The 21222-nt window shown below is 49.1% G+C and overlaps 11 protein-coding genes across 11 annotated transcripts; 4 read left to right on the forward strand and 7 right to left on the reverse strand.

The window, feature by feature from the left end:
• Positions 1-356: 356 nt before the first annotated feature.
• On the reverse strand, positions 357-1451 carry TRV_00235 (uncharacterized protein; the record flags this gene model as incomplete). The annotated part of the gene is made up of 1 exon (XM_003025549.1): positions 357-1451. One exon carries the CDS (start codon positions 1449-1451, stop codon positions 357-359), a length of 1095 nt encoding a protein of 364 aa, XP_003025595.1.
• Positions 1452-1594: 143 nt separating this feature from the next.
• Positions 1595-2200, forward strand: TRV_00236 (uncharacterized protein; the record flags this gene model as incomplete). The annotated part of the gene is made up of 1 exon (XM_003025550.1): positions 1595-2200. One exon carries the CDS (start codon positions 1595-1597, stop codon positions 2198-2200), a length of 606 nt encoding a protein of 201 aa, XP_003025596.1.
• A 128-nt stretch (positions 2201-2328) lies between these two features.
• Positions 2329-3117, reverse strand: TRV_00237 (uncharacterized protein; the record flags this gene model as incomplete). The annotated part of the gene is made up of 1 exon (XM_003025551.1): positions 2329-3117. The coding sequence occupies one exon, from the start codon at positions 3115-3117 to the stop codon at positions 2329-2331; it is 789 nt and encodes a 262-aa protein (XP_003025597.1).
• A 202-nt stretch (positions 3118-3319) lies between these two features.
• Positions 3320-5808, reverse strand: TRV_00238 (5'-nucleotidase, putative; the record flags this gene model as incomplete). Its single annotated transcript, XM_003025552.1, has 6 exons — positions 3320-4281; positions 4354-4787; positions 4881-5082; positions 5160-5370; positions 5435-5667; positions 5727-5808. 6 exons carry the CDS (start codon positions 5806-5808, stop codon positions 3320-3322), a joined length of 2124 nt encoding a protein of 707 aa, XP_003025598.1.
• A 227-nt stretch (positions 5809-6035) lies between these two features.
• On the reverse strand, positions 6036-6377 carry TRV_00239 (uncharacterized protein; the record flags this gene model as incomplete). Its single annotated transcript, XM_003025553.1, has 1 exon — positions 6036-6377. One exon carries the CDS (start codon positions 6375-6377, stop codon positions 6036-6038), a length of 342 nt encoding a protein of 113 aa, XP_003025599.1.
• Positions 6378-7900: 1523 nt separating this feature from the next.
• On the forward strand, positions 7901-9483 carry TRV_00240 (uncharacterized protein; the record flags this gene model as incomplete). Its single annotated transcript, XM_003025554.1, has 3 exons — positions 7901-7988; positions 8041-9264; positions 9347-9483. The coding sequence occupies 3 exons, from the start codon at positions 7901-7903 to the stop codon at positions 9481-9483; spliced, it is 1449 nt and encodes a 482-aa protein (XP_003025600.1).
• Positions 9484-9816: 333 nt separating this feature from the next.
• TRV_00241 (uncharacterized protein) lies at positions 9817-10662 on the reverse strand (the record flags this gene model as incomplete). Its single annotated transcript, XM_003025555.1, has 2 exons — positions 9817-10378; positions 10493-10662. 2 exons carry the CDS (start codon positions 10660-10662, stop codon positions 9817-9819), a joined length of 732 nt encoding a protein of 243 aa, XP_003025601.1.
• Positions 10663-11319: 657 nt separating this feature from the next.
• TRV_00242 (uncharacterized protein) lies at positions 11320-12116 on the reverse strand (the record flags this gene model as incomplete). The annotated part of the gene is made up of 2 exons (XM_003025556.1): positions 11320-11962; positions 12037-12116. 2 exons carry the CDS (start codon positions 12114-12116, stop codon positions 11320-11322), a joined length of 723 nt encoding a protein of 240 aa, XP_003025602.1.
• A 2279-nt stretch (positions 12117-14395) lies between these two features.
• On the reverse strand, positions 14396-14881 carry TRV_00243 (uncharacterized protein; the record flags this gene model as incomplete). Its single annotated transcript, XM_003025557.1, has 1 exon — positions 14396-14881. The coding sequence occupies one exon, from the start codon at positions 14879-14881 to the stop codon at positions 14396-14398; it is 486 nt and encodes a 161-aa protein (XP_003025603.1).
• A 543-nt stretch (positions 14882-15424) lies between these two features.
• TRV_00244 (uncharacterized protein) lies at positions 15425-16207 on the forward strand (the record flags this gene model as incomplete). Its single annotated transcript, XM_003025558.1, has 1 exon — positions 15425-16207. The coding sequence occupies one exon, from the start codon at positions 15425-15427 to the stop codon at positions 16205-16207; it is 783 nt and encodes a 260-aa protein (XP_003025604.1).
• Positions 16208-18050: 1843 nt separating this feature from the next.
• Positions 18051-20888, forward strand: TRV_00245 (extracellular developmental signal biosynthesis protein FluG; the record flags this gene model as incomplete). The annotated part of the gene is made up of 3 exons (XM_003025559.1): positions 18051-19211; positions 19279-20587; positions 20659-20888. The coding sequence occupies 3 exons, from the start codon at positions 18051-18053 to the stop codon at positions 20886-20888; spliced, it is 2700 nt and encodes an 899-aa protein (XP_003025605.1).
• Between the last annotated feature and the right edge of the window lie 334 nt (positions 20889-21222).

The raw sequence follows: 21222 nt of genomic DNA on the forward strand, positions 1-21222 counted from the left end.
GTCAACACCAAGATTCCCACTTAACCAAATGTCTTTTTCCTATTGCTAGCCGCCGGGTACTTATTCTATTATCTTACTATTATCTTACTAGTCCTAATAAAAGGGAGCACCTGAATCTGACATGATAAAATGCAGTGCTATTCTGGCAAATATGCATATAACTAGCTGTATGAACAAGGGGTATGTATAACTCCACGGCAGATCCGAAGCCCTGGACCATGACCGCAAGACAAACAAATAAACATATGTGATATCACAAATATACGCTCTAGGCACCGTGAACTCCATCAGCCATGAATCAACAATGATCATACAGTCTCATGTATCGTGAAAAGAACAAGTAGAAAAGATGTTTTTTATGAAGCTCCATCAGCGAGCTCAGACTTTTGAGCCAGCCGGGCAGCGAGTTTCTTCCTCTTCTGCCTCTCGCTGCGAGAGTGCCAGATGGCAGCCACCATGTTATAGAGGTAGATCCAGGAGAAGAGAACGACAACAAAGGCTAGACAGGCAGCCACTGCAACGATAGACAGGACAACGACGCCGTACGAAGCCCGGTGGAAGGCGATGCTCTCGCTCAACGGGTGTATGGCGGTGCCGACCTGCATGGCCGAGAGCACAACCGAAATATACACGAATGCCCCGATGAGCCAGCCAAAGTTGCGCTCGAAGAAGACCTGGTAGCGGTTATAGCTGTAGAGATAGCCGCGGATGAAGTGCGAGCGGAAGAAACGCAGGCGGAAGATGGTGTTGATGCGGCCCAGCCTGAGCTCGCCGAAGTGGTACCGCTTGTTGACCTTGTCGAGGGCGTTGAAGTCGACGTGCCGGTTGAAGTCCTTGACAAACTGCTTCCACCACGGCCAGGTGATCTGGGGCGAGACGAGATGGGCGTCCTGGGCCAGCTGCAGGTCGATGGGCGAGCATATCAGCCAGACCCAGGAGAGCAGGAAGCCGCACGCCAGCTTGTGCAGCGCCTCGTCCTTGCACAGGTATTTCTCCCAGAAGTCGTAGTCGAGGATGTAGTCTGGCAGCGTCTTGAGGTAGATCTTGTTCGAGAAATGGATGAGATGCAGGTCTGCCTGCTCCGTGGGCAGGAATTCGAAGCCGATCATCTTGTACCGCTGCATCTTGCGCGCGTTCAGCGGCCGCCCGGCCATCCAGAGCAGGCCATGGATATCGTTGAGCCGCTTGACGCTCAAGTCGCCCGCCACAAACCTGTCGATGCCCTCGTCCTCGACCAGATACACCGAGTGGCTGCCGTGTCTCGTCTCGTGTGCGGTGTATGGCTCCTTGACGCGGGCGATGGTAGGCAGCGTGCCGATGGGATCGAGCTTGATGCGCAGCCGGCCGGCCGAAGATGGGCCAGCCTGCGTCTTCCCGTCGCCCGGCGCATCGAGAGCTGTATCGACGCCCGACTGCCTGTAGAGAGGAGGGAAAGGAGGTTCCAGCGGCATTCCGGGGGGCGTTGCAGGCTTGCTGGATAGTTAGTTGGTGCTGTGTTTTCCGGTGGTCGAGGTGAGAGAAGGCTGCGGTTGAGCTCTCACGGCGGACAGGGCGGTTTTTATATGGCCAGGCAGGGCTTCGTACGCGCCCGTCGATGGCCAGCCTGTCCAGCCGCAGCGCTCGCTTTGCTTCTTCTTCGTCTTCGTCCTCGACCTTGCCGGCGATCGATCACTGGAACGAGTCTGGTGGCCGGCGCAAGCGCTGCATGACTCTGGCTTGTCAGACCTTACGCCAGCACCCGCCCCTCAGGGATCTTCAGGCGCCTGCAAAGGGACCCAGCTGCCTAGCAGCTAGGCCGCAGCTAGACATGCAGCTACGGGTCAGCCCCGTGAAGAGCGCTGCTGTCACTGGAGGTATCACAGATGGAGAGTGGCAGGGATGGGTCGTTGGAGGCGAGACTCCTTCATTGCCGTTGTCAGAGGACTCGACGATGGATTTGCGGACATACAGATGGATAAGCTGGTTACGGAGTATCTCTTTACAGGAGAAGAAGCTCAGAATAACGGTCGTATTCGATATTGGTAGCTGTTCAAGTTGGTTACATCGTTATATCTACGGAGCATGGATGAAATGGCCAGCTATCAATAGAGATGTTTATAGCCGCCGTCCATCCATCATCCCTGGTGCGCCACCAACAATTGACAGTGTTGGCGGATGCATGTTGAGGCCAGAATGGACCCTAGAAACGTTCATAGCTTGATTCTCGTTGGCTCTAGGACAATATCTCAGGGTTTTATTAATAGACATGGCCAGGTTGTACAGTTGTTATACCCGAAAGGGGGCAAGAAAGGGGGCCATGGACAGGCTCTATCAAAATCTATCCAACATCTATGCATCGTTTCTATCAGATGAACAGTGTATCGTCTTCGTCATAGTCATCAGGCGAAAAGGCACTTTCGCACCCCATACGCCTGCTGGGACTCTGCGGACCTCGACCGGCGTGAAGCCCCGTCGGCTCCAGTAGTCTCCATTTATCTCCCAAGTTGCCCGCAGCCGCATCGTCAGGGGACCAGCTTCACATCGTGCATGATTAGCCCCAGCAGCCTCTTGTCTGCGTGTAGTCAGCTTCGCTTCATTCACCCGAGAGCAGAGATCTGCCTCTAGAAGGGCAAGGCAGCGAGAGGCCAGCCCACTGTGGAGCAAGCTCGGGTCATGTTTAACAGCAACGGATACCGGTTCCCACATGGCAATGGACAAGATATCTTGCGTATTCCCCTTGCATCGAACAGGCTGTTCACAGTATTCGGACTTGATATCATCGTGGTAGCCCGTCAGTACATCACCAGACGCATCGACTGGCTCGTGTTTGATATGTGGCAGCCCAACAATCGCCTCTCTAAACGGTCGTAACATCGCCGTGGCAACAGGATCGGTCCAGTCATTCGTCGTTTGTCCCGGAGTCCTTCGAAAAAGGACACAGCATCTTCCATGATCGTCTACTGTATTGAGTAGCTCTTCCAGGCTCTCGAAACGACTCAAGGAGCTGCTATATATTGCCCGACTTCCCTCGTAGAAAGCCTTATTTATCAGCTTGAGCAGTGGTTCCCGGCACGGATGCTCACGGAGTTGGTCGCCATCGAGAATCAGGTATTCGAAATCGTCGTGGTCTTTCAGCATCCTGAGGGTATATTTTCTGACTCACGCTTCATCCACGGCAGGTAGACAGTTCCTGAAGGTGTTTGAGTACAGCATGTCAGAATCTGCGCCCTTGACTCGACAAATACGAGGCCGGTTCGGCAAACTCGGCTGTATTCGGCCGGTGTCATTCTTTACTCCGGGCGGTTCAGGAGGGCTTGATACTTGAGAAAAGCGTGTTCTATTATAGATCGACGCCTGTTGTTGAGACGAAGGTAAGCCGATTGTCGATAGCTGGACTTACAATTGGTAGGCCATCAATGTCATCATAGCCTGTGATAATCGCCTCCATGGCACGTTTAACCCCCATTTCAGTCTTATCATCTCCTGCAGCATCGCTCCTAGCTTCCACGTTCTCCTCAGCATTGTTAGTTACACGGCTCTCTACACTGTTAGATTTTCGGGAATGCCTGAAAATCTGCAACATCAGGCTAGTATCTGTCATAGCACTCTCTGCATCGACCAGTGTCTCCTCAGCCTTGAAGCAGTCATATCCGTCGAAGCCAGTGGCTATGAATGAAACCATGGCAACAGTATAAGTCCGTCCTGGATTAATCTCCTCCAGCTCACCGGCCTTGGGTTCGAAGAAGGCTTCGAGAACACGACTCCCTTCTGGCCTCTGCCAACTAGCCTTGAATCGCATGCCAGAAACCTGGAGAAAACGTCCATCCGTGTGAGAATCACTGACAGAATTTTCCAAGGCAGATAGCAAGGTCGCTCCACCGACTCTCTTGACAACAAATGCATTGTCAAAGGGCATGATATCTGTGCATTGCAAGTTATGAGCCATGGTTATACTTATAATTGAGCTGATGCAGTTCTCACCTATGATATCTTTGACTTTTAATGCGTTATTTCCATTAGTCTCTGCAATTATCCTGTCGCATCTCACTCCTCCACTGTTAATGAATGCAATATCAGTATCGTAGAATGCTCGGACTGCATCAGCCAGCATGTTCCCTAGATTAGTCTCCTGGCTACGAATAATCGCAGAGCGGCCATCGAGCGGCACACAAGTGTGAAGCAGCGGATGTCGAACAGCATCCATTATTTGGTTTTGAACAGATCCAAGAATTGACAACGTCTTTGAGCATTTCGGTATTTTCGGGTAGGTTTGCATCCGAGTGAGATCCAGATATTGAGTGACTATGTTTGGGGGGATTAGTATGTGCGTTTCAAATAGTGACATGAATGCAAAAGGAATATATTATTGTGTACCTTCAATATTGTCAAGCTGTGCTTTACTGTCACCTCCTTTCCGAACCTTGAGCTGTACGACGGAGTAGGATCTCCAGTCTGTTCCACTCTTGACGACTCTGACGTTACCCTCAACGTGCACTATTTCCCCGTTCCTGATTCTAGCAGCACTATCCGTTATTCCTTGGAGTATGGCCCCTGGATTATCATCGGTGTCACCCAGAATTCGACAAACAACATCGTGGTCATGTCCTCCCAGGAGTAGGTCGATACGCCCATCCCCGTCTAGAGTAGCGTTTGACACGGAAAGGTCTTCGGCAAGGCGCATGTGTGTAGCCGCGATGACGAAATCGCATCCTTCCACGGTACGTAGACGTACGGCTAGTTTATGGGCCACTTCAGCTGGGGAAAGGAACCGGGCTGGTGGTAGATGTTGGCAGTTTGACGGCCAGTCTCTGATGCAGAATATCAGCCGTCAACACCATTGTTCAATTGAATTTGACCTAGGATTTGGCAAGAAAAGTTGCTATATAGACATAAGAACTTACGTCCCAGCTAGGCCAATAAATCCAATCTTATACTGCCCCATCGTCTTAACAACATACTCCTGTGCAAGAGCAAGCAGGCTTCCATCCCTCACGTGGGAATCCGGGTTCTTATGGGGTGTTGCATGTACTACATTTGATAGTATCCAGGGAAAATTCGTCTTTCCAGACAATTCTATCAGCCGGCTTTCACCAAAGTCGAAGTCTGGAGGTTGAATTAATACTCATATCGAATATCTTCAAAAGGCATGAATGCATGGCAGAGAAATCAACTGATCGTACCATGATTCCCGTAGCACGCAAGGCCAATATCCAGATGATTGAGAACAGGAACCATATGCTCGCCCTTTAACACAGACGATTCCGTAGATGGAGAAAAGACATCTCCGCTGAAGATGGTCAGGGGTTGGATATCTGAGCTTTTACTGTCCGGTCTGGCCCGAGCGAAGACATGGGCAAATTTGGATATAAGACTCGCGTCTGAGATGTGATACTGTTGACTTTATTAGCAAACCCGAGCACGCAAGCCCTGGTCCTACATGGTAGAACCAACTCACGACGTCGTTGAAGTGGTAGAAAGTAAGGATGTCGGCCATCTTGGTGGTTGATTTGATAGACCTCACGCTGAGACGGTGCCTACCAATACTTCGGATAACTGTACAGCAATATCTCTTTAGACGATAGAAGAATAGACCAACATCACTATCTTGCTTTCTAGTTTCTTCATCGTCGTTGGAAGTTGAAGCTGATGGGACGGGAGTCAAAGAAAATTCGAGGATGATTGTTTCTCCTATCCGGTTTCAGCCACAGACGGGATCAAACCCCCTGAACAAAACAACATCAAGATACTTACATCGTGAAGTCGTAAGATGAAGCACTCAAAAAGAAGACGAAATAACAGGTGATCAACGGTAAATATGAAAAGGGCCATGAAATCCGTTAACTATCGTGACGCTGTCTCCAGAAACTCCAGGCTGAAAAGAACAGCAGACATAAAATAACCCATTCAAATCTCATGCAAATTCCCCCAGCTGAACCGCAGCTACAATCAATGCCAGTCCCCGGTCCAGTTCCAATCCCAGCGCCTATCCCAGTGCATATTTTGTCCCAGCCAAACAGTCGCAGCTAGCAAAAATAAGAAGATTGCTATTCGATCGGTCAAGTCAGCTCGTTCCGTGCAGGTTTGAGCTTCCAGGGGGACGCCTCTATGTCCCTTGAATATTTGCTGAAAGTAGGCGAATACGGCACAGAGCTTGCATCGTCTGGACACTGGATCATCTCGGCGGCCGATTTCACGTTGTTTTGCTTGCGTTTTTCTTTCCAGTAGCGGATAGCCAGAGACACAGCAATGATCAGGACACAAATGCCGAAGAACGGACCAAGGACGGTGACGAGAACTTTCCGCCTGTTGGCGCTCTCCTCGTCTACTGTGACATCATAGTCTTCACCAGCGGGGGTTGGAATCGGTAGGATGCTTGTAGGGGTAGATGGACTTTGCATCGCAGCGTGGGACGGGCTGTCAGGAGAGACCGGTGAGTTGGTGGATCCGACGAGATGTCGATATTCATATTCACAGTCAAGGAGATGAAAAGCACAATGAAGAGAGACGTGCGGAACCAGGCAGATATAAGATATTGAACATACGGAGTACAAGATCTGACAGTGCTTGATGTCCGGTTTGCAACTGATCAATAGTTTGGATGCATCCAAGCCACCAATGCACACTATCTCAGCCGAGCGATCGACTGCAGCAGAATAACTATTCGAAGATCAATTCTCTCTGCAAACTCAAGAACCAACTGAATAAGAGGCTCGAACGTCGCCTTCCTCGTTCCTCGTTGTGGAGAGGATGGTTAGACTCGTGGTGCGCACCCAAGATCCATTGACGCGGTACGGAGCATGCCCATGCTTATATATGGGCATTGGCCTGCATTGCCCCTTATAGGCATGTTCTAAGTGCCCCCCTGGGGATACAGCGTGTCTCCCTATTTTTGTGGTCTACAACCCCGTCGAAAGTGTGCATGTTATACATATTCCGTGGATGGGATGTCTTCGTCCACCAATAGCTAACCGGTTGGATGGAGGCAGGGCAGCCAGCATCATTGGCCCAAGACGCCGGCAAGGTAGGACAGCAGCCCGTTTGAGACCAGATTTGCGGAACACTCGCATTAAAGTAACAAGTTGCCAGATCTCTCGTTCGGTTCTTCCCCAGGCCAAGTGGCGGATGGATACCGCAGATTCTGACGCGAGATCGATAGATCAACATTGGGTCTGGGTTTCTAAATGTTACAGCGTCCAAATTATTGACCAGCCTGTGGTAGTTTAACTAACTGCTTGCTCGAAACCATGGAACAGGCCAGGGCAAGGAGACTGAGTCCCATCGAGAGACAAGCTGGACATCTCAAGCCTTAGTAGTTGTCTCGGTTACCCCTGAACGGACTGTCCGGCGCATCCCCAAGGGAAGTAAGCCGTATATTAATCATAGCCAACCACGCAGAGCTCGCGGAAAATTATTCGCTGGGCCAGCCATGACTCCAGGGATCAGCTCGACACTTAAGCCCCAGCCCTGTGCTCTATGGGGTTTGACCCCGGCTTATCAGCGCCCCCAGGCTGTGGCGGACTATTATTACCGCTGCTCCTCTATACAGTCTTATCGATACTGCCCACACGGAATATCGCCAGCAGAATGTCAGCATCAAGTTGGTACTTGTTTATTAACAAGAACTCCAAGCCGAAGTTCTGTTGCGATACTCCGGACTTTACGAGGGGAATGCCGGATCTCGGTGATTTTCTTCGGCTAAAAAGCTGCGGGGAAACACCCAAAATGAATACAAAGCAGAAACTATCAGATTCACTACAACGCCAGGGATGACCGGAAAGACAGACAGCTTAGCTACTGTTTTTTATTTGATAGAAAGGACAAGACAGCCTCATGATGGCGAAAGAATATCAGCTGCCCTTCAAAGTAAGCGATCTTAATATATTTGCCATTTACTCATTTACTGCATGCTAATATCGCTTAGCTGGATGACCCCAGTCTCCTCCATTTTGATTCCTTCGTGAACAATGAATGGGTTACTGCTAGCGATGGAGGTCGATTTGAAGTTGTCGGTAAGCGATGCCATCATCATAAGTATCATGAAAGTCTTCTAACAGGCTGTAGACCCCGGCACTGGTAAGCCCTGGGCCAGCTGCCCTACAAACACTGCAAAGGATGTCCCTGGCGCTGTAGAGGCCGCCCAGGCTGCTTTTGAAAAGTTCAGAAAAGTGAACCCTCGTGCCCGAGCTCAGCTGCTCATGAAATGGGATGGACTCATCCGTGAAGCTCGATCTGATCTGGCAAAGATCCTGACTCACGAAACTGGCAAGCCAATTGCCGAGTCGCTGGGCGAGATTGACTATGCCCTCGGCTTTACATGGTGGTTTGCCGGGGAAGCAGAGAGAATACACGGCACTGTTGCTGTTCCTGCTGCACCAAATCGAAGAGTTTTCACCATCAAACAGCCCATTGGCGTGGTTGCGGCGTTGGTGCCGTGGAATTTCCCTGTTGCTATGATTCTTCGAAAAGCCGGCGCTGCCTTTGCTGCCGGATGCAGCATGATTGTGAAGCCCAGCCCAGAGACACCCATTACTACACTGGTGATGGCACTGCTCGCTAAGCGGGCAGGTTACGAGCCAGGTATCTTTAATGTGCTGACCACTGACCTTGACAATACCCCTTCGCTCAGTGAGGCTCTCTGCAAGCATCCCCATGTTAAAAAGGTCACATTCACCGGCTCTACACGCGTGGGGAAGCTAGTTGCCGCTCATTGCGCACAGGGGCTGAAGAAAGTCACCCTTGAGCTTGGAGGGAACTGTCCGTTTATCGTCTTTGATGACGCCGACCTCGACCAGGCGCTTACCCAGTTAATGGCGCTGAAATGGCGTCATGCTGGGCAAGCATGTATCACAGCCAACAGAATCTATGTTCAAAGCGGAGTATACGATAAGTTTGCTCAGATGTTCAAAGAACGAACCTCGGCGCTGGTCGTTGGCCATGGTGCAAAGGACGGAACCACGATGGGTCCAGTCACTACGCCGCGAGGCCTCGATAAGGCATTGAGCCAGGTGGAGGATGCTAGAAATCTTGGAGGCAACGTCATATTGGGTGGTAAGCCGATGACTGGCTGTGAGGGTTACTTTTTTGAGCCAACTATCATCACAGACATGAAGCCGGAGATGCTTATCTCGAGAGAAGAAACATTTGCTCCCATTGCAGCGTTGTACAAGTTTGATACCGAAGATGAAGCTGTCAAGTGGGCCAACGATACAAGCATGGGTCTCGCTAGCTATGCCTTCACCAAGAATGTTGACCGGGTCTGGAGAATGCTGGAGAACCTGGAGGCTGGTATGATTGGACTCAACACAGGTAACAAATCCCTATTCAACTATCTTCACACTGAATAATGTCTAATTCCACCATGGTATAGGTAACTCATCAGCCGCCGAATCGCCTTTTGGTGGTATAAAGGAGTCCGGGTACGGCAAAGAGAGCGGAAAAGATGTTGCTGTCGCGGAATTCATGATCACAAAGACGGGAACTCTCACCATTGATGGCCAATACTGAACTTACCGGCTTATCCATTATACCCCTGAGTTTACAACGTCCTGTGTCTACTGGCTTGTTCAATTATCCCATTCTCGACTACCATTCAACAAGCATTATTCGGTTGACGAAAGGATCAGTTTTTAGTATTGATATATTTACTTACTTGATATTTCCAGAGGCTAAGAACTTCGTTTACAATCAATTTCTAGCATTACCGGCCATTCAAATAGAGTCACTTAGCAGTATGATGACTGGAGTTGACACTCTTTCTTTTCCTTTCCCCAAGCACCGAAAACAAGCTCCCTGTATGGGCTGCTACCTTCAGTTAATGTTCGAGCCACACCGTTCGGTTCACTCTGTCGGCTTCTGACGGAGCTTTTCCATCAGTATCTCCGCCATAACATTCATTACCAACTTCTCAAACTCTCTATTTTCTCCCAGAGCGTCAATAATTGGATCCAAACAAGTTGGATGCCCAAATTTCAAGTCAGCCTCGATCGCGGACTTTATCATGTCAGGATACCATCCTGAACCCCTGAAATACATATGCATTGCCTTTGCAACGTTGAGAATTTCGGGGTTTTTCCCCGAATCCATCGCTTCTTCCCGTAATTCGTGTGCTTTCTCGCTCAGTTCTGACAAGCCGTAAGTGCCTGCCGCATATATGAGGCGGAGGGCGAATTCGAAGTCTTTAATATTGTCTCCTGAAGTGTCGTGGCTGAACTCTTTGGTATACAGGTACGTTATAAACGTATGTGCAACGGATTCATGTACGTCGTTAAGCCAGATGGTCCCTTGACTCCCGCGAAATAACTTCGCTAATGTCGGATAGCCATCTACGAGGAGGTTGTGGATTGGATATCCTGTCTTGCTGTCCCCAAAGAAGATGGTACATAAAGGGGAAGTGTAGGGCCTGGGGAACAATCAGTAACTATTTTCAATCTCTAAATGTGTCAAATAATAAGTATAAGAGAACGGCATTCTTACGATTCATCTTCTCTGTGGTCTGAAGATGGCTCTGACATGCTGGTCTCTCTTGGTATGTCTCTTGGGCTGGGCGTCCTTTATGGATGTAGGCAAAACGTCTCTCTTTCCGGCAAACACTGCGTTTTGATGCTGCTGGCCAGTTCTCTTGTATGATAGAAGAGAAGAGAAAAGGAACTTTGAGTATTGAAGAATGAGGACGAGGGAATTCATGGTTTCTTATAGTTGTCCGGCAACCCTAGGGTGAGAGAAAGCTGGAATGAGCCACACAGACAAGACAACATAGAAGCTCAATTGGTGGGAAATAACAGCTAGAAAGGGAGAATATCAAGCCTGGAGTAGAATGATATTTCCATAAAAGTTGGGAGAATATTTGGTATGAAAGAAAAATGATCCAGATCTCGAAGATGTTTCATTATTTCTGTTGGTTCTATAAAGGGCGTTTTCTCCTTTATACCCAACATTCATCCACTCCTCGATCAACTTTGGATATTGGTCCCCTTTCTTTGTCAACTAGTAACCATCTTTGATTTTTTTTAATGTTTAGAATTATTATTTTGATACAATATTTAAATAAATAATATATAAGGAATTTAGCCTCATTATGGGTTGATGGATAATGAATGAAGTTCAATATTTGATAGTTACCAAATATTATCTGATCAGATTGGTTATGGCTATTTGCTCACTCTGCGATAAAGCGTAACCAGTGGTATATTCTCGCCTTGGGTAGAACAATGCTAGCTAGAAAAGTACATTGCTAATGAAGCGTTACAGGCGGAAAATCAATGACAAATGAAATGGTGAGCTCCATGCTCTAAGGAACCATTCTCCGTCGAGTTTTATCTTGTTCGATAAATTGACTAGAAGTCACCAACCCCAGTTTTCCTTGCTCTGTGTCCATGCAATTTCTTCAGTATCGTCAGTATGCATAGATCTGTACATTTTCCCCATAACCTGGGCCAAAAGCCGGTCAAATTCCGGAGAGTGCCCAATGTTTTCAAGAAAGGCGGAGCTCTCATAGAAAGAAGAGTTGCCTTCAAATGTGGCTTCAAGGACGATTTGCACCTGCTTGTGAAGCCAGTCCATATCGTCTTTGAAATAAGCCAGGTTCTCTCGGATATGATCCATAAAGATGGCAAGTGGAAGCCACTTGTAATGATCCTTCATATGAGTCTCAGCACCAATTTTTAGGGAGAAGAACTCATACTGTTTCGCAACAGCATGTACGCGAAGGCTGCGTTTCAATTCCAAGAGTGCCTTGCAGTATCCAGGATCATTCCAAGTAGAATGGTAATATTCACCGCAGCCTACATCGTAGGTCCCAGCGCAGAGGCAGTGGAAGAATACGTGAGCTACCTCTTTGTCAAATGACAAGTCGGTGACTCCGTCTTGATTTTCCTTGCGGAGCTCAGTCAGGGCCGGCAGTTTGGAGATGAAGCCCTCTGGCACTGAGAAGATTGTGCCATCCGAGGTGCGGAACATGGCAGGCTTCGAAGCATAGGGGCTTTCTCTGTCAGGAAGATTAGACCTCTAACTTGTAACAGAGCAGGACAGCGTCTGATGTATTGGCATCCAACCACTCACAAGAAAGTTCCTGGTGGCTCGGGCTCAGTTTCAACCTCTATCCAGGCATCCTCCTTTGGCTCTTCCTTGGGGTGGGCCATGGTTCCGGGCACTTTTGGCAGACAGTACTTTTCAAACATTAGCACGCTAAACAGATAACAGAGCTGCCTGCTTGGGTAAAGAGACAGTAATGAATTACCTGCTGTGTCCCTTATTTTGGAGGTAAGAGGCGTCTTGCTTGTCGAAGCATGTAGGGGGTTGATTGTAGGTTGTAGCTGAGAAGAAGTTGAAGGTGAAGAACCAGCGTATTTATACTACCAAATTTCAGCTCACTATGTGACGGGAACTTCTGCCAACAAAAAGTGAGAGAAGCATCTAGAGAGCCCTTGAGTGTGGTATCAAGGCATAGATAGGGCATTCTAAGGCAGGTAATATTCTGGTATAACCAGGCTGGCCTTGGTGGTTAGGGCATCTTTGACCGGCTTCGATATCAGCCAATATTCAAGCCTCTATCTATACCACGCGCTCAACTGAGCTATCAGGTATCATTCCATCATCATCATAGAAGAAAGTAGATTAACATTCTTCTAGGCTGGCATTCAGGTATCTATCGAGCTTGAATGGGGTTAAACCCGCTTCTCATCTGCCTATAGGCGTGTCTGGCAGTGAAAGCCCAGCAACGACTCCCACCAACATTCACCCATCTCATCTCAGGCTAGAGAAGATCCTCCAGGTCGATACCACCCGCCGAACACGTTCTAGACAGGAAATTATACCCATCAGAGGTCTGTTCGCCAGCTGGTGGATAACTACTGCATGGATCTGAAGCTCGCGCTCGAGCTGGAGCCCGGAATATGCAATCTGCACCCCAGCTCCTCTTTTCAAAAGCAAGAGGCCGGCGACAGAGACTTAATTAAGGCTGCAGTAGTCCGTGGAGACGCGGTGGAGAACTCGATGCAAGCCGTTTTCTCGTGTTTATTTATATATATAAATATATATCAAACAGCGGGCGATGCACTGGCGGTGTATACGTCGTATACAGCGCCGTATCGCAACCACCAAGCGTGTTTCCAAAACCGCAGGCATTCAGCATGAAGGAGCCCGGACGGTCAGTCACGCGGGTGTTCGGCCGTCTCATTCGCAATACTATGTATAACTACATGAAGCGGAGACCCCAGGACGGAAGGATGAAAGCGAAAGGGGAGGGCTGGTTGAGGATTTTCAGGATGCATACTGCTCTCCGAGCTACTCCGTACAAACGTCGACGTGGGGGTCTGGTCAGTCCCTGAGACGAGCTTGCATTGATTGAGGGCAGGCCAGAGGCATACGGAGCAGGTATGCAACCAATTTCTTGAAGAAGAAAAAGGTCACAGCATGCATGATCCGCGCTGCCACCCAACCATGGTTTACTCGCCGCGATCCCGCCTGTCATGGTCCAAAACCTTCAGAGCCTCCCCCCAGCTGGCTTGAGGATAAGCATAAGGTACAACGGAACCGTGGATCCAAAAGGACCAGGAGAACTCCTCGTCCCGAGCTCCCCAAAAGCTAATTACCATGTCGAACAAAGGGCCGTCGCAAAAGAGGGCGATGTTGGCTGGCTACAGAGAGTGGCTACCTACCAGCGGACCGTGTGGCAGGGGGGGGTCAGAACGCAAGATACGGGATGCACCATCAATGCGAGACAGGGTGCCCAGTCACATGGAGAACAAACACAGGCAGCGCGGAAGGTTGCTCTCAAATTTCCCTCGGTATTGTCTACCAACTGTGCCCCGGCGGGCCAATCAACAGGGTGTGAGATTCTAGCTCGAACCCAGGGATTTGATTCCCCTCTTCTGGAGCCTTGCTTGGTACAGAGTACACTTGATACACTTCCAACATGAATGCCAAAGCTTACGGTACATACCTACTTGGGAGGGAGCCTGTCGAAATCAGCCCATACACCGTATAGTTACGTGTTGTGGGAACATTTGCTCACCCGGAGTTTTGGCCTATGTGACCCGGACAGGTGCATGGCGGGCTGGCGGATAGAATTGCGAAGATGCATTCCAGAAAAACGAGCCATTATTATCCATGAATCAAACGACGAGCGATTAAAGGATTCCGTTTGATACGCCGTTTCCCTCGTCATCGTTGCGTACTCGCCCGCATGTACCGAATATGCCATGGGTCGCACATATCCTTTGTGACCGCATCAAAGGGGGCAGACATCCGGCCGTGGGCAAAAAAAGGGGGTGAGAGGGGGGGGAGCCTGAGGAAACATGAGAAGAATTCTCTGCCCAACAAGAACTCGACAGGATCTGTCTCTTCTTTTAAACTGTCAACGCCTAGAATCGACTGATAGCAGACCCAGCATGATGCAATAATACGTCGAGCTAGTTAGCTACAAGAAAACTCCGTTTGAATCTAGCTGGCTTCGAGGAGCTCGACGGGCGGACGGTGGATCCCCCAGGCCCATCCGATGGCTCTCTCTGGGTCTCCTCTGGCTCTGGCTCTCTCTCTCGTCTCTCCCAGGCCCAATTTTTTTTTTTCTCCTTTTCTTTTCTTTTCTTTTCCTGGGTCTCGTCTCGTCTCGCTCGAATTCGACTAGGGCCTGGCTGGTACATGAATACAATGCTCGTACAGATGCACACTTAGAGACATTCGTACATTGCTGTACAGGAAGACGCAGCTCCCTGTCTGGCGTGCCGTCTGCCGCTCTCTCTCCTGTATGGCTGGCTGCAGGGTGCCCATCTTCGTCTTGTGTCTCGCGGCTGCAGACATCAAATCGCCCGGCAGATGACTGGCTGCTGAGGATGGGAAACACCGGGGGGGCTCCTTGTCTGGCCCCCTCCTCTCTTCCGTCTCCTGGTGCGTTAGCTTGCTGCATCTCGACCGCCTCGGGCTAGGTTCCATGCTGGATTTATGGCGATAAACCCGTTTCCCGCCAGAAAAATAATAATAACAGCAATAAAATAGCACGCTCCATTAAAAATCGAATCTGCCAATCTGCGGCCAACTGCTGTCCGGGGGGCCTGGTTCCGTCTCGCCCTGATTTCTATATCACCCTCCCTCGCATCGATACTTTATATCTACCTCATCCGCGTCGACCATTACTCCCTGCGGCTCTCTTCGCCCTGTTCTCCCTTCCATTCGCCCTGCCCTCTGCTCCATCTAGCATGCCTACGCCATCTGTGCCCTACAACACCCATTTTAGCCCGTCTTGACAAGTTTTGACCCTGTGTTGAGAATTGAAGCACTTCCTGCGCGCGGCATGTTGTCTGAGCCTAGACGTTATGTGGAGGAGAAAGATAGAACTGAGATAGATCTCCAGGGGTTCGAAACAGGTTCGCCTTGCCAACTATCCTTTTGTTTAAATTTTTTTTTTTATTTATTTTATTTTTTTTTTTTTTTAAAAAAAATTTCTTTATCAATGTATATTCTGTATATTGTGGTCGTTCTTTATTTTAACACTTCTTCTTTAGCCCTTGAAGCTCTGGACAAAGAACTGAGCAAAGATGCCTTCATAACCGCCTTCGCTCCCATTCAACTACTCTGCTCGGGCGAATTCCTCTGTCTTAAATATCTCAAGTGCCGTGACACTGCCTTCGAGCTCGACTTTCTCCTCGACCCTGAATGGTCTAAAGATGAAGATATCAAGACCCCCCTTTACGCCTCTATGGCCACAATCACCCACGAGCTAGGCTACGATGAAGAATGGCTCAACGAAGACATGGGCCTCTTCGTGACCAAGAGCTGCCGCACCCGGCTTTTGGAATGCGCAAAGAAGCAAGGTATTGTCCTGTTCCGCGGCGAGAGTGTTATCATCTACGGTGCACCAATGGAGTGGGCCCTTGAGCGCAAGATCAGACGTATCTACGCCTCTGGGAAACTCGATAAAAGCGAGCCAGACGTCGGGGATGCTCTCGCTATGATGAAGTGGATTCGTGAGAGAGACGGCAAGCAGCTGGAAAGGGAGTTCATCCGCACTCTGAACTTGAATACCTTTGATATGGTTCCAGATGGTCAGACCATGGAACTGCTTGCTGAAGCGTATCTTGAACGATACGGAGAGGAGATATTCAGGCCTGGCAGCCATCTTCACTATGACTATCACCACCACCTTACCTATGACCAAATCTATCCAAACCATCCAAACAACCAGACGAACTTTTCCATTCTTTACGGCATACCGGGCAGATCATCTTTGGGCTGAGTCTCTGAATCTTTTTGCATATTTTATTATTATTATTATTATTATTTTCTTCTAACTGTTTTTGTTACACCGTCGTGTGGACACTGTCTTTTCCCCCCCTTACTTTTTCCTTATTCTCGGTACCTGGAGAGCCCGAAAAAAACAAAAGAACACTCGCTCATTTCGAACTTATCTAATTTAATTTATGATCTTGTTAACGCTTAGTCGACTGTGTATGTATTGCCTTAAGGTATTATACGGCCTGCACGTACATCCCGATGGCTCCGATAGAGACTTGTCAACAACGAGACATGAGGTATAAATGCCCACTGTCACACCGTAGCATCCTAAGAGTACATCATTCTCTTCTCAACCAGCCTCGCCTGGGGTCGTCTCACCATTTACACCGCTCACAAGCTCTTGGATTGAGTGACTTGCAGCCTGCTGTGTCCGATTGGCAAATACTGGCTCAAGCCAACCAGGAATTTGGTACCCTAATGCCACAGATAAGGATCTCCCTTGTCATCATTATTAGGTTAAAAACAGTCCCTTTTTTTCACTTCGATCAACGGAAGTATTGGCCCAATAGAAGCGAGGTTCACACAGCAAGAGCATGACTAGATCAGATATCTGGCGCGTGTTTTCTGACCACAGAAACGTCTGGTGGGCTCGAAATAACCCGCCTGGCTGAGTTTCCCGTAACTATATCCCTGACCAGACGGCGATTCGATGATGCATTGAGCCAGCCAGTAAAGATATGCCATTGCATCTCCTCCCCCTCCCCAAGGTCCATCGCAGTCCAACGGGAAGAATCCACCCCACGATCGAGAACTCGGCCAGATGGGGATTCCGCTCCATTCCGGGTATTATCATCCCCACAGTACCACCACCACTCCCACCACCTTAATGGCAGTGTATGTATATGTAGAGGGAGGGAGGGAGGGGGGCGAATGGCAAGGGATGTACGGAGATGTGCAAGAGAAGCGCTACATACAGGCCATGAGACACGGTCTACGTGTCAGTGGGAGCCTACATGCAGTGTTTGACATGGTAAGACCCAGATTTTATTCTTCCATTTCCCCAAAGGGCGCAGCAGCATGAGCAGTGAAGCACTCGCTTGCACCATGGATGCAGGATGGATGCAGGAAGTAGCTTGACTAGCCCATGCTGCTATCCGCACTATTTATCTGCCTCAGCGTGATCGTCGGAGGCAGCGTTGGTGCATATTGATGGCCCTGCTGCGTTGGCCGTGACTAGCTCTCCATGCTGGCCGGCTCTCGTTGGCCATCCTGGTGCGATGCAGTGGGTATCGTTCGTCGTTGCTGCCAGCTAACTAGCACCGCTCATCATGAAACCAAGCAAACGATAGTAGCCTTTCGGGAGCCCTGGAGCCGTCGAAACAAGGCGGATTGGCAAGCGTTTAACCAGACGGATCGAGAGATAGCGTTATGCTCCCGCCGTCGCACAGCGAACTAGACTGCTAGTTATGCGAGTCTGTGACAACTCCGGCTCGCAAGGGTATCCCTGATCGAAAAGAAGTGCCCTAAAAGCTAGAGTCAGCGCCAGCACAACACGGAAACGAGAACGAATTGGGAACACAACATATGTCACCATGTCACCATCCTGTCTCTGCAGGTAGCCATCGTATTGAGCGTCGCTGGTGTTGATACCGAGCGGCCGTCGATATATCTGTTGCTGGTCGACGTTAAGTCGTTGAGGTTGGAGGTTGCATCTTTCTGAGCCAACCAGCGTCCGACTCGCTGTTTTCCTTCAACTAACTAGTTAGTTACCTTGCTTGCAACCTCAAGCCACGACATCGAGCATTTGACAACCACCAACACCAGGCCAGACGAGACGAGACTCGATGGCAGACGTTCAGGCCCTGAGGCGGCTTATCCAGACGCACCCGCTCATCGACAACCATGCTCACAACATCCTGAGCGCTGAGTATGCGGCAGACTATGGCAGATACCCGCTGGAGAGCATCGCCTCCGAGGCCCAGGGTGACTCCCTGCTGAAGGATGGATGCAAGTCCCTCCCTCATTTCCGGGCCATCAGCCAGCTGGCAGAGCTATATGGCTGTCCGGTTGAGCTGAATGCTGTCAAAGCTGCCAGAGAAGCGGCTATTGCGGCTGATTACGAGGAGCTGGTGAAGAAGTGTCTGCATGGAACCCATTTGCTCCTCATTGACGATGGCTTGGACATAAGCCATTCGGAATCCTTTGAGTGGCATGACCGGTTTACCCCCGGATCCACGAGGAGGATTGTCCGTATTGAAAGCCTGGCTGCCTCTATCTTGAAGATATTGCTGCAAAGGACCTCTGGTGATGAGCTCCTTTTCGATACCCCGGAAACTGGAGACAACGGTGATCTTATCTTTGGAAAGTACCCTTCCTCCCAACTTCTAACCATATTTGAAGTGGCCTTCAAGAGCCGGATTAAGGGGTACCTAGATGATGTGGACATTGCTGGATTCAAGTCAATCATCTGCTATAGATCCGGCCTAGCTGTGAAGAAGCCTTCAACCAAGGATTTATTGCAAAGTTTCAGTTCCTGCTTCCAGTCAATATCGACAGATGGCAGCAGCCGAATCGATAGCAAGCCGTTAAATGACCACTTGGTCGTGACAGTCCTGAGTATACTCCATCAATATCACCTCACCACAGGAAAAAGCAAGCCAATCCAGTTTCATACTGGTTTAGGAGATTCCGACATAGAACTTAGTCAGTCTGATCCCGCTCTTCTTCAACCCGTCATCGAGGAGTTTGAAGCCGTCGACTTTGTTCTACTTCACTCATCGTATCCCTTTACACGCCAGGCAGGATACTTGGCCAGCTCTTATAAAAACGTCTACTTGGACCTAGGAGAGGTATTCCCCATGATCAGCAGGGATGGCCAGATCTCAGTCGTTCGTCAAGCTTTGGAACTGGTGCCTACATCTAAACTTCTCTGGAGCACTGACGGCCACTTTCACCCAGAGACCTTTTGGCTGGCCAACCTTCAGTTTAGACAAGCGTTGGAATCAGTATGAGCTTCCAATCCAATTTCTCTCTTACTACCAGAAAATCGCTGCTAAAAGATGACCCTTCTAGGTTTTCACCGAGTATGTATACAAGGGAGACTTTACCGTTGACCAGGCCATGACCTCGGTTGCGGACATCCTGTTCAACAATTCCAATGAACTGTATAATCTAGACCAGACAGTGAGCTATGAAACTATTATGGATCTGCAGCGGGCTACAGAGTCATCTTTTCCCGAACTGTTTGCTCACAGGCCATCAGAAACCATCATGCAAACGGGCCAAAGATTCATGGCTGTCTACAATACTATTGACTATTACTGGCTTCAATTTGTTGACTATACAGCCACTGTGCGCGTTCGAATGCTCCCTGCCCGCCAATTCTATCGTATGCTACAGGGAAAATCCATCGGGATCACAATGGCTCTTATGAATTTGCTACAGAATGACACATTAGGCGAACCAGGCGCTTTGACAGCCGGCCAATTTCTCCTACGGCCCGACGTTACTACTCTATCTCCTAACCTTAAAAGATCTGGCAACCCTAATAGTGCAACAGTAATGACCTTCTGGAAGAATTCAAATGGCAAACCCCTGGAAGGATGTCCACGGCATACCCTAAAAAATTTGACTGACAAGTGCAAATCGGAGTTTGGCATTTCTCTACTTATCGGCTTTGAAGTAGAAGTAGTGTTGTTCATGAAACCGTCTGGGGCTAAACGGGACCATTGCTACAACTATCTCGAGGATGAAGATTATTTCACTCCCTGGGTCCTTAATCATTCATGGTCAAACATGACATCTGACACAAGAACAGCGCTGCCCCTTGTGGAAGAGATAGCCTCTGAGCTTCTATCCTTAGGTATTGAAATTGAGCAGTTCCACGCGGAGTCGTCTCCAGGTCAGTTTGAATTCGTCCTTCCTCCATCTCGGCCACTGGCTTCAGTCGATCTCCTCATTAGAGCACGACAAGTCATCGTCACTGTTGCTGAAAGGTATGGCGTTCGCGCAACGCTATACCCTAGACCGTCTCCGAACCATGCAGGGACCGCATCGCATGCCCATATATCAGTCTCACCAACCACGCATGAGAATTCCTTCCTAGCTGGGATGTTAGAGCACTTCCCATCAGTGTTGGCGTTCACTTTCCCTCAAGATGCATGCTATGCGCGTGTCTTACCTGGTATCTGGGCCGGAGGCATATGGGTTGCATGGGGAGACCAAAATCGCGAAACTCCTATCCGAAAAATCAGCGAGGGGCACTGGGAAATAAAGTCCATGGACGGTATGTCGAACCCGTACTTGGCTATGGCAGCAGTTATTGGCGCAGGATATCTGGGCTTGAAGAACCGGATGGAACTGAAAGTCAAAGCTTGCAATGGTATGTTTGTATCCGATAACCTTTCATTCAAAAAATGGATGCACGTAGCTAATCGGGGTATGTGACTGTAGTCGATCCTATGGACTTGAATGATGACGGGCGCAAGGAGTTGGGAATAACTACTGCCATGCCCACGTCCATCGATGAGAGTATTGCGGCCTTGAAGGCTGATACTGAGTTCCAGGAGCTATTGGGCAAGGTCTTTGTTAAACGATACATCGCTGTTCGACAAGGAGAGCAGAGGTTGCTCAACAGTATGAGTGAGACCAAACGGCGAAACTGGTTGATTGAGAAGCATTAGGATGAGTGATTCTTAAATGTATGGACAGAAAACGGTGGTGATTTCGGTATTTACGCCTTTGACGTATTTGATATTTTCTTCTATCTGATAGAATTAAGAAAACCAGATAAAATAGGAGGTAGGGGTAGGTAAGCATTCTGATAGATGGGTTGCAAAATATAACTCCTGTTAAAACCAAGAAAGAAGCACAGATGATAGATTGCAAATATGTGCGTATCCAACGTCATCTAAAAAAGATAAGGATCGTAAATTCTTCAAACATAACACTCCACCAGAAACATCAAACTCGCTTGCTATAAAAAGCAGGTATCGTAAGAGACAATATGAGAACGTA

This window comes from Trichophyton verrucosum, assembly GCF_000151505.1.
Source record: "Trichophyton verrucosum HKI 0517 chromosome Unknown contig00019_1.f1.exp, whole genome shotgun sequence".
In the NCBI taxonomy this organism is placed as follows: domain Eukaryota; kingdom Fungi; phylum Ascomycota; class Eurotiomycetes; order Onygenales; family Arthrodermataceae; genus Trichophyton; species Trichophyton verrucosum.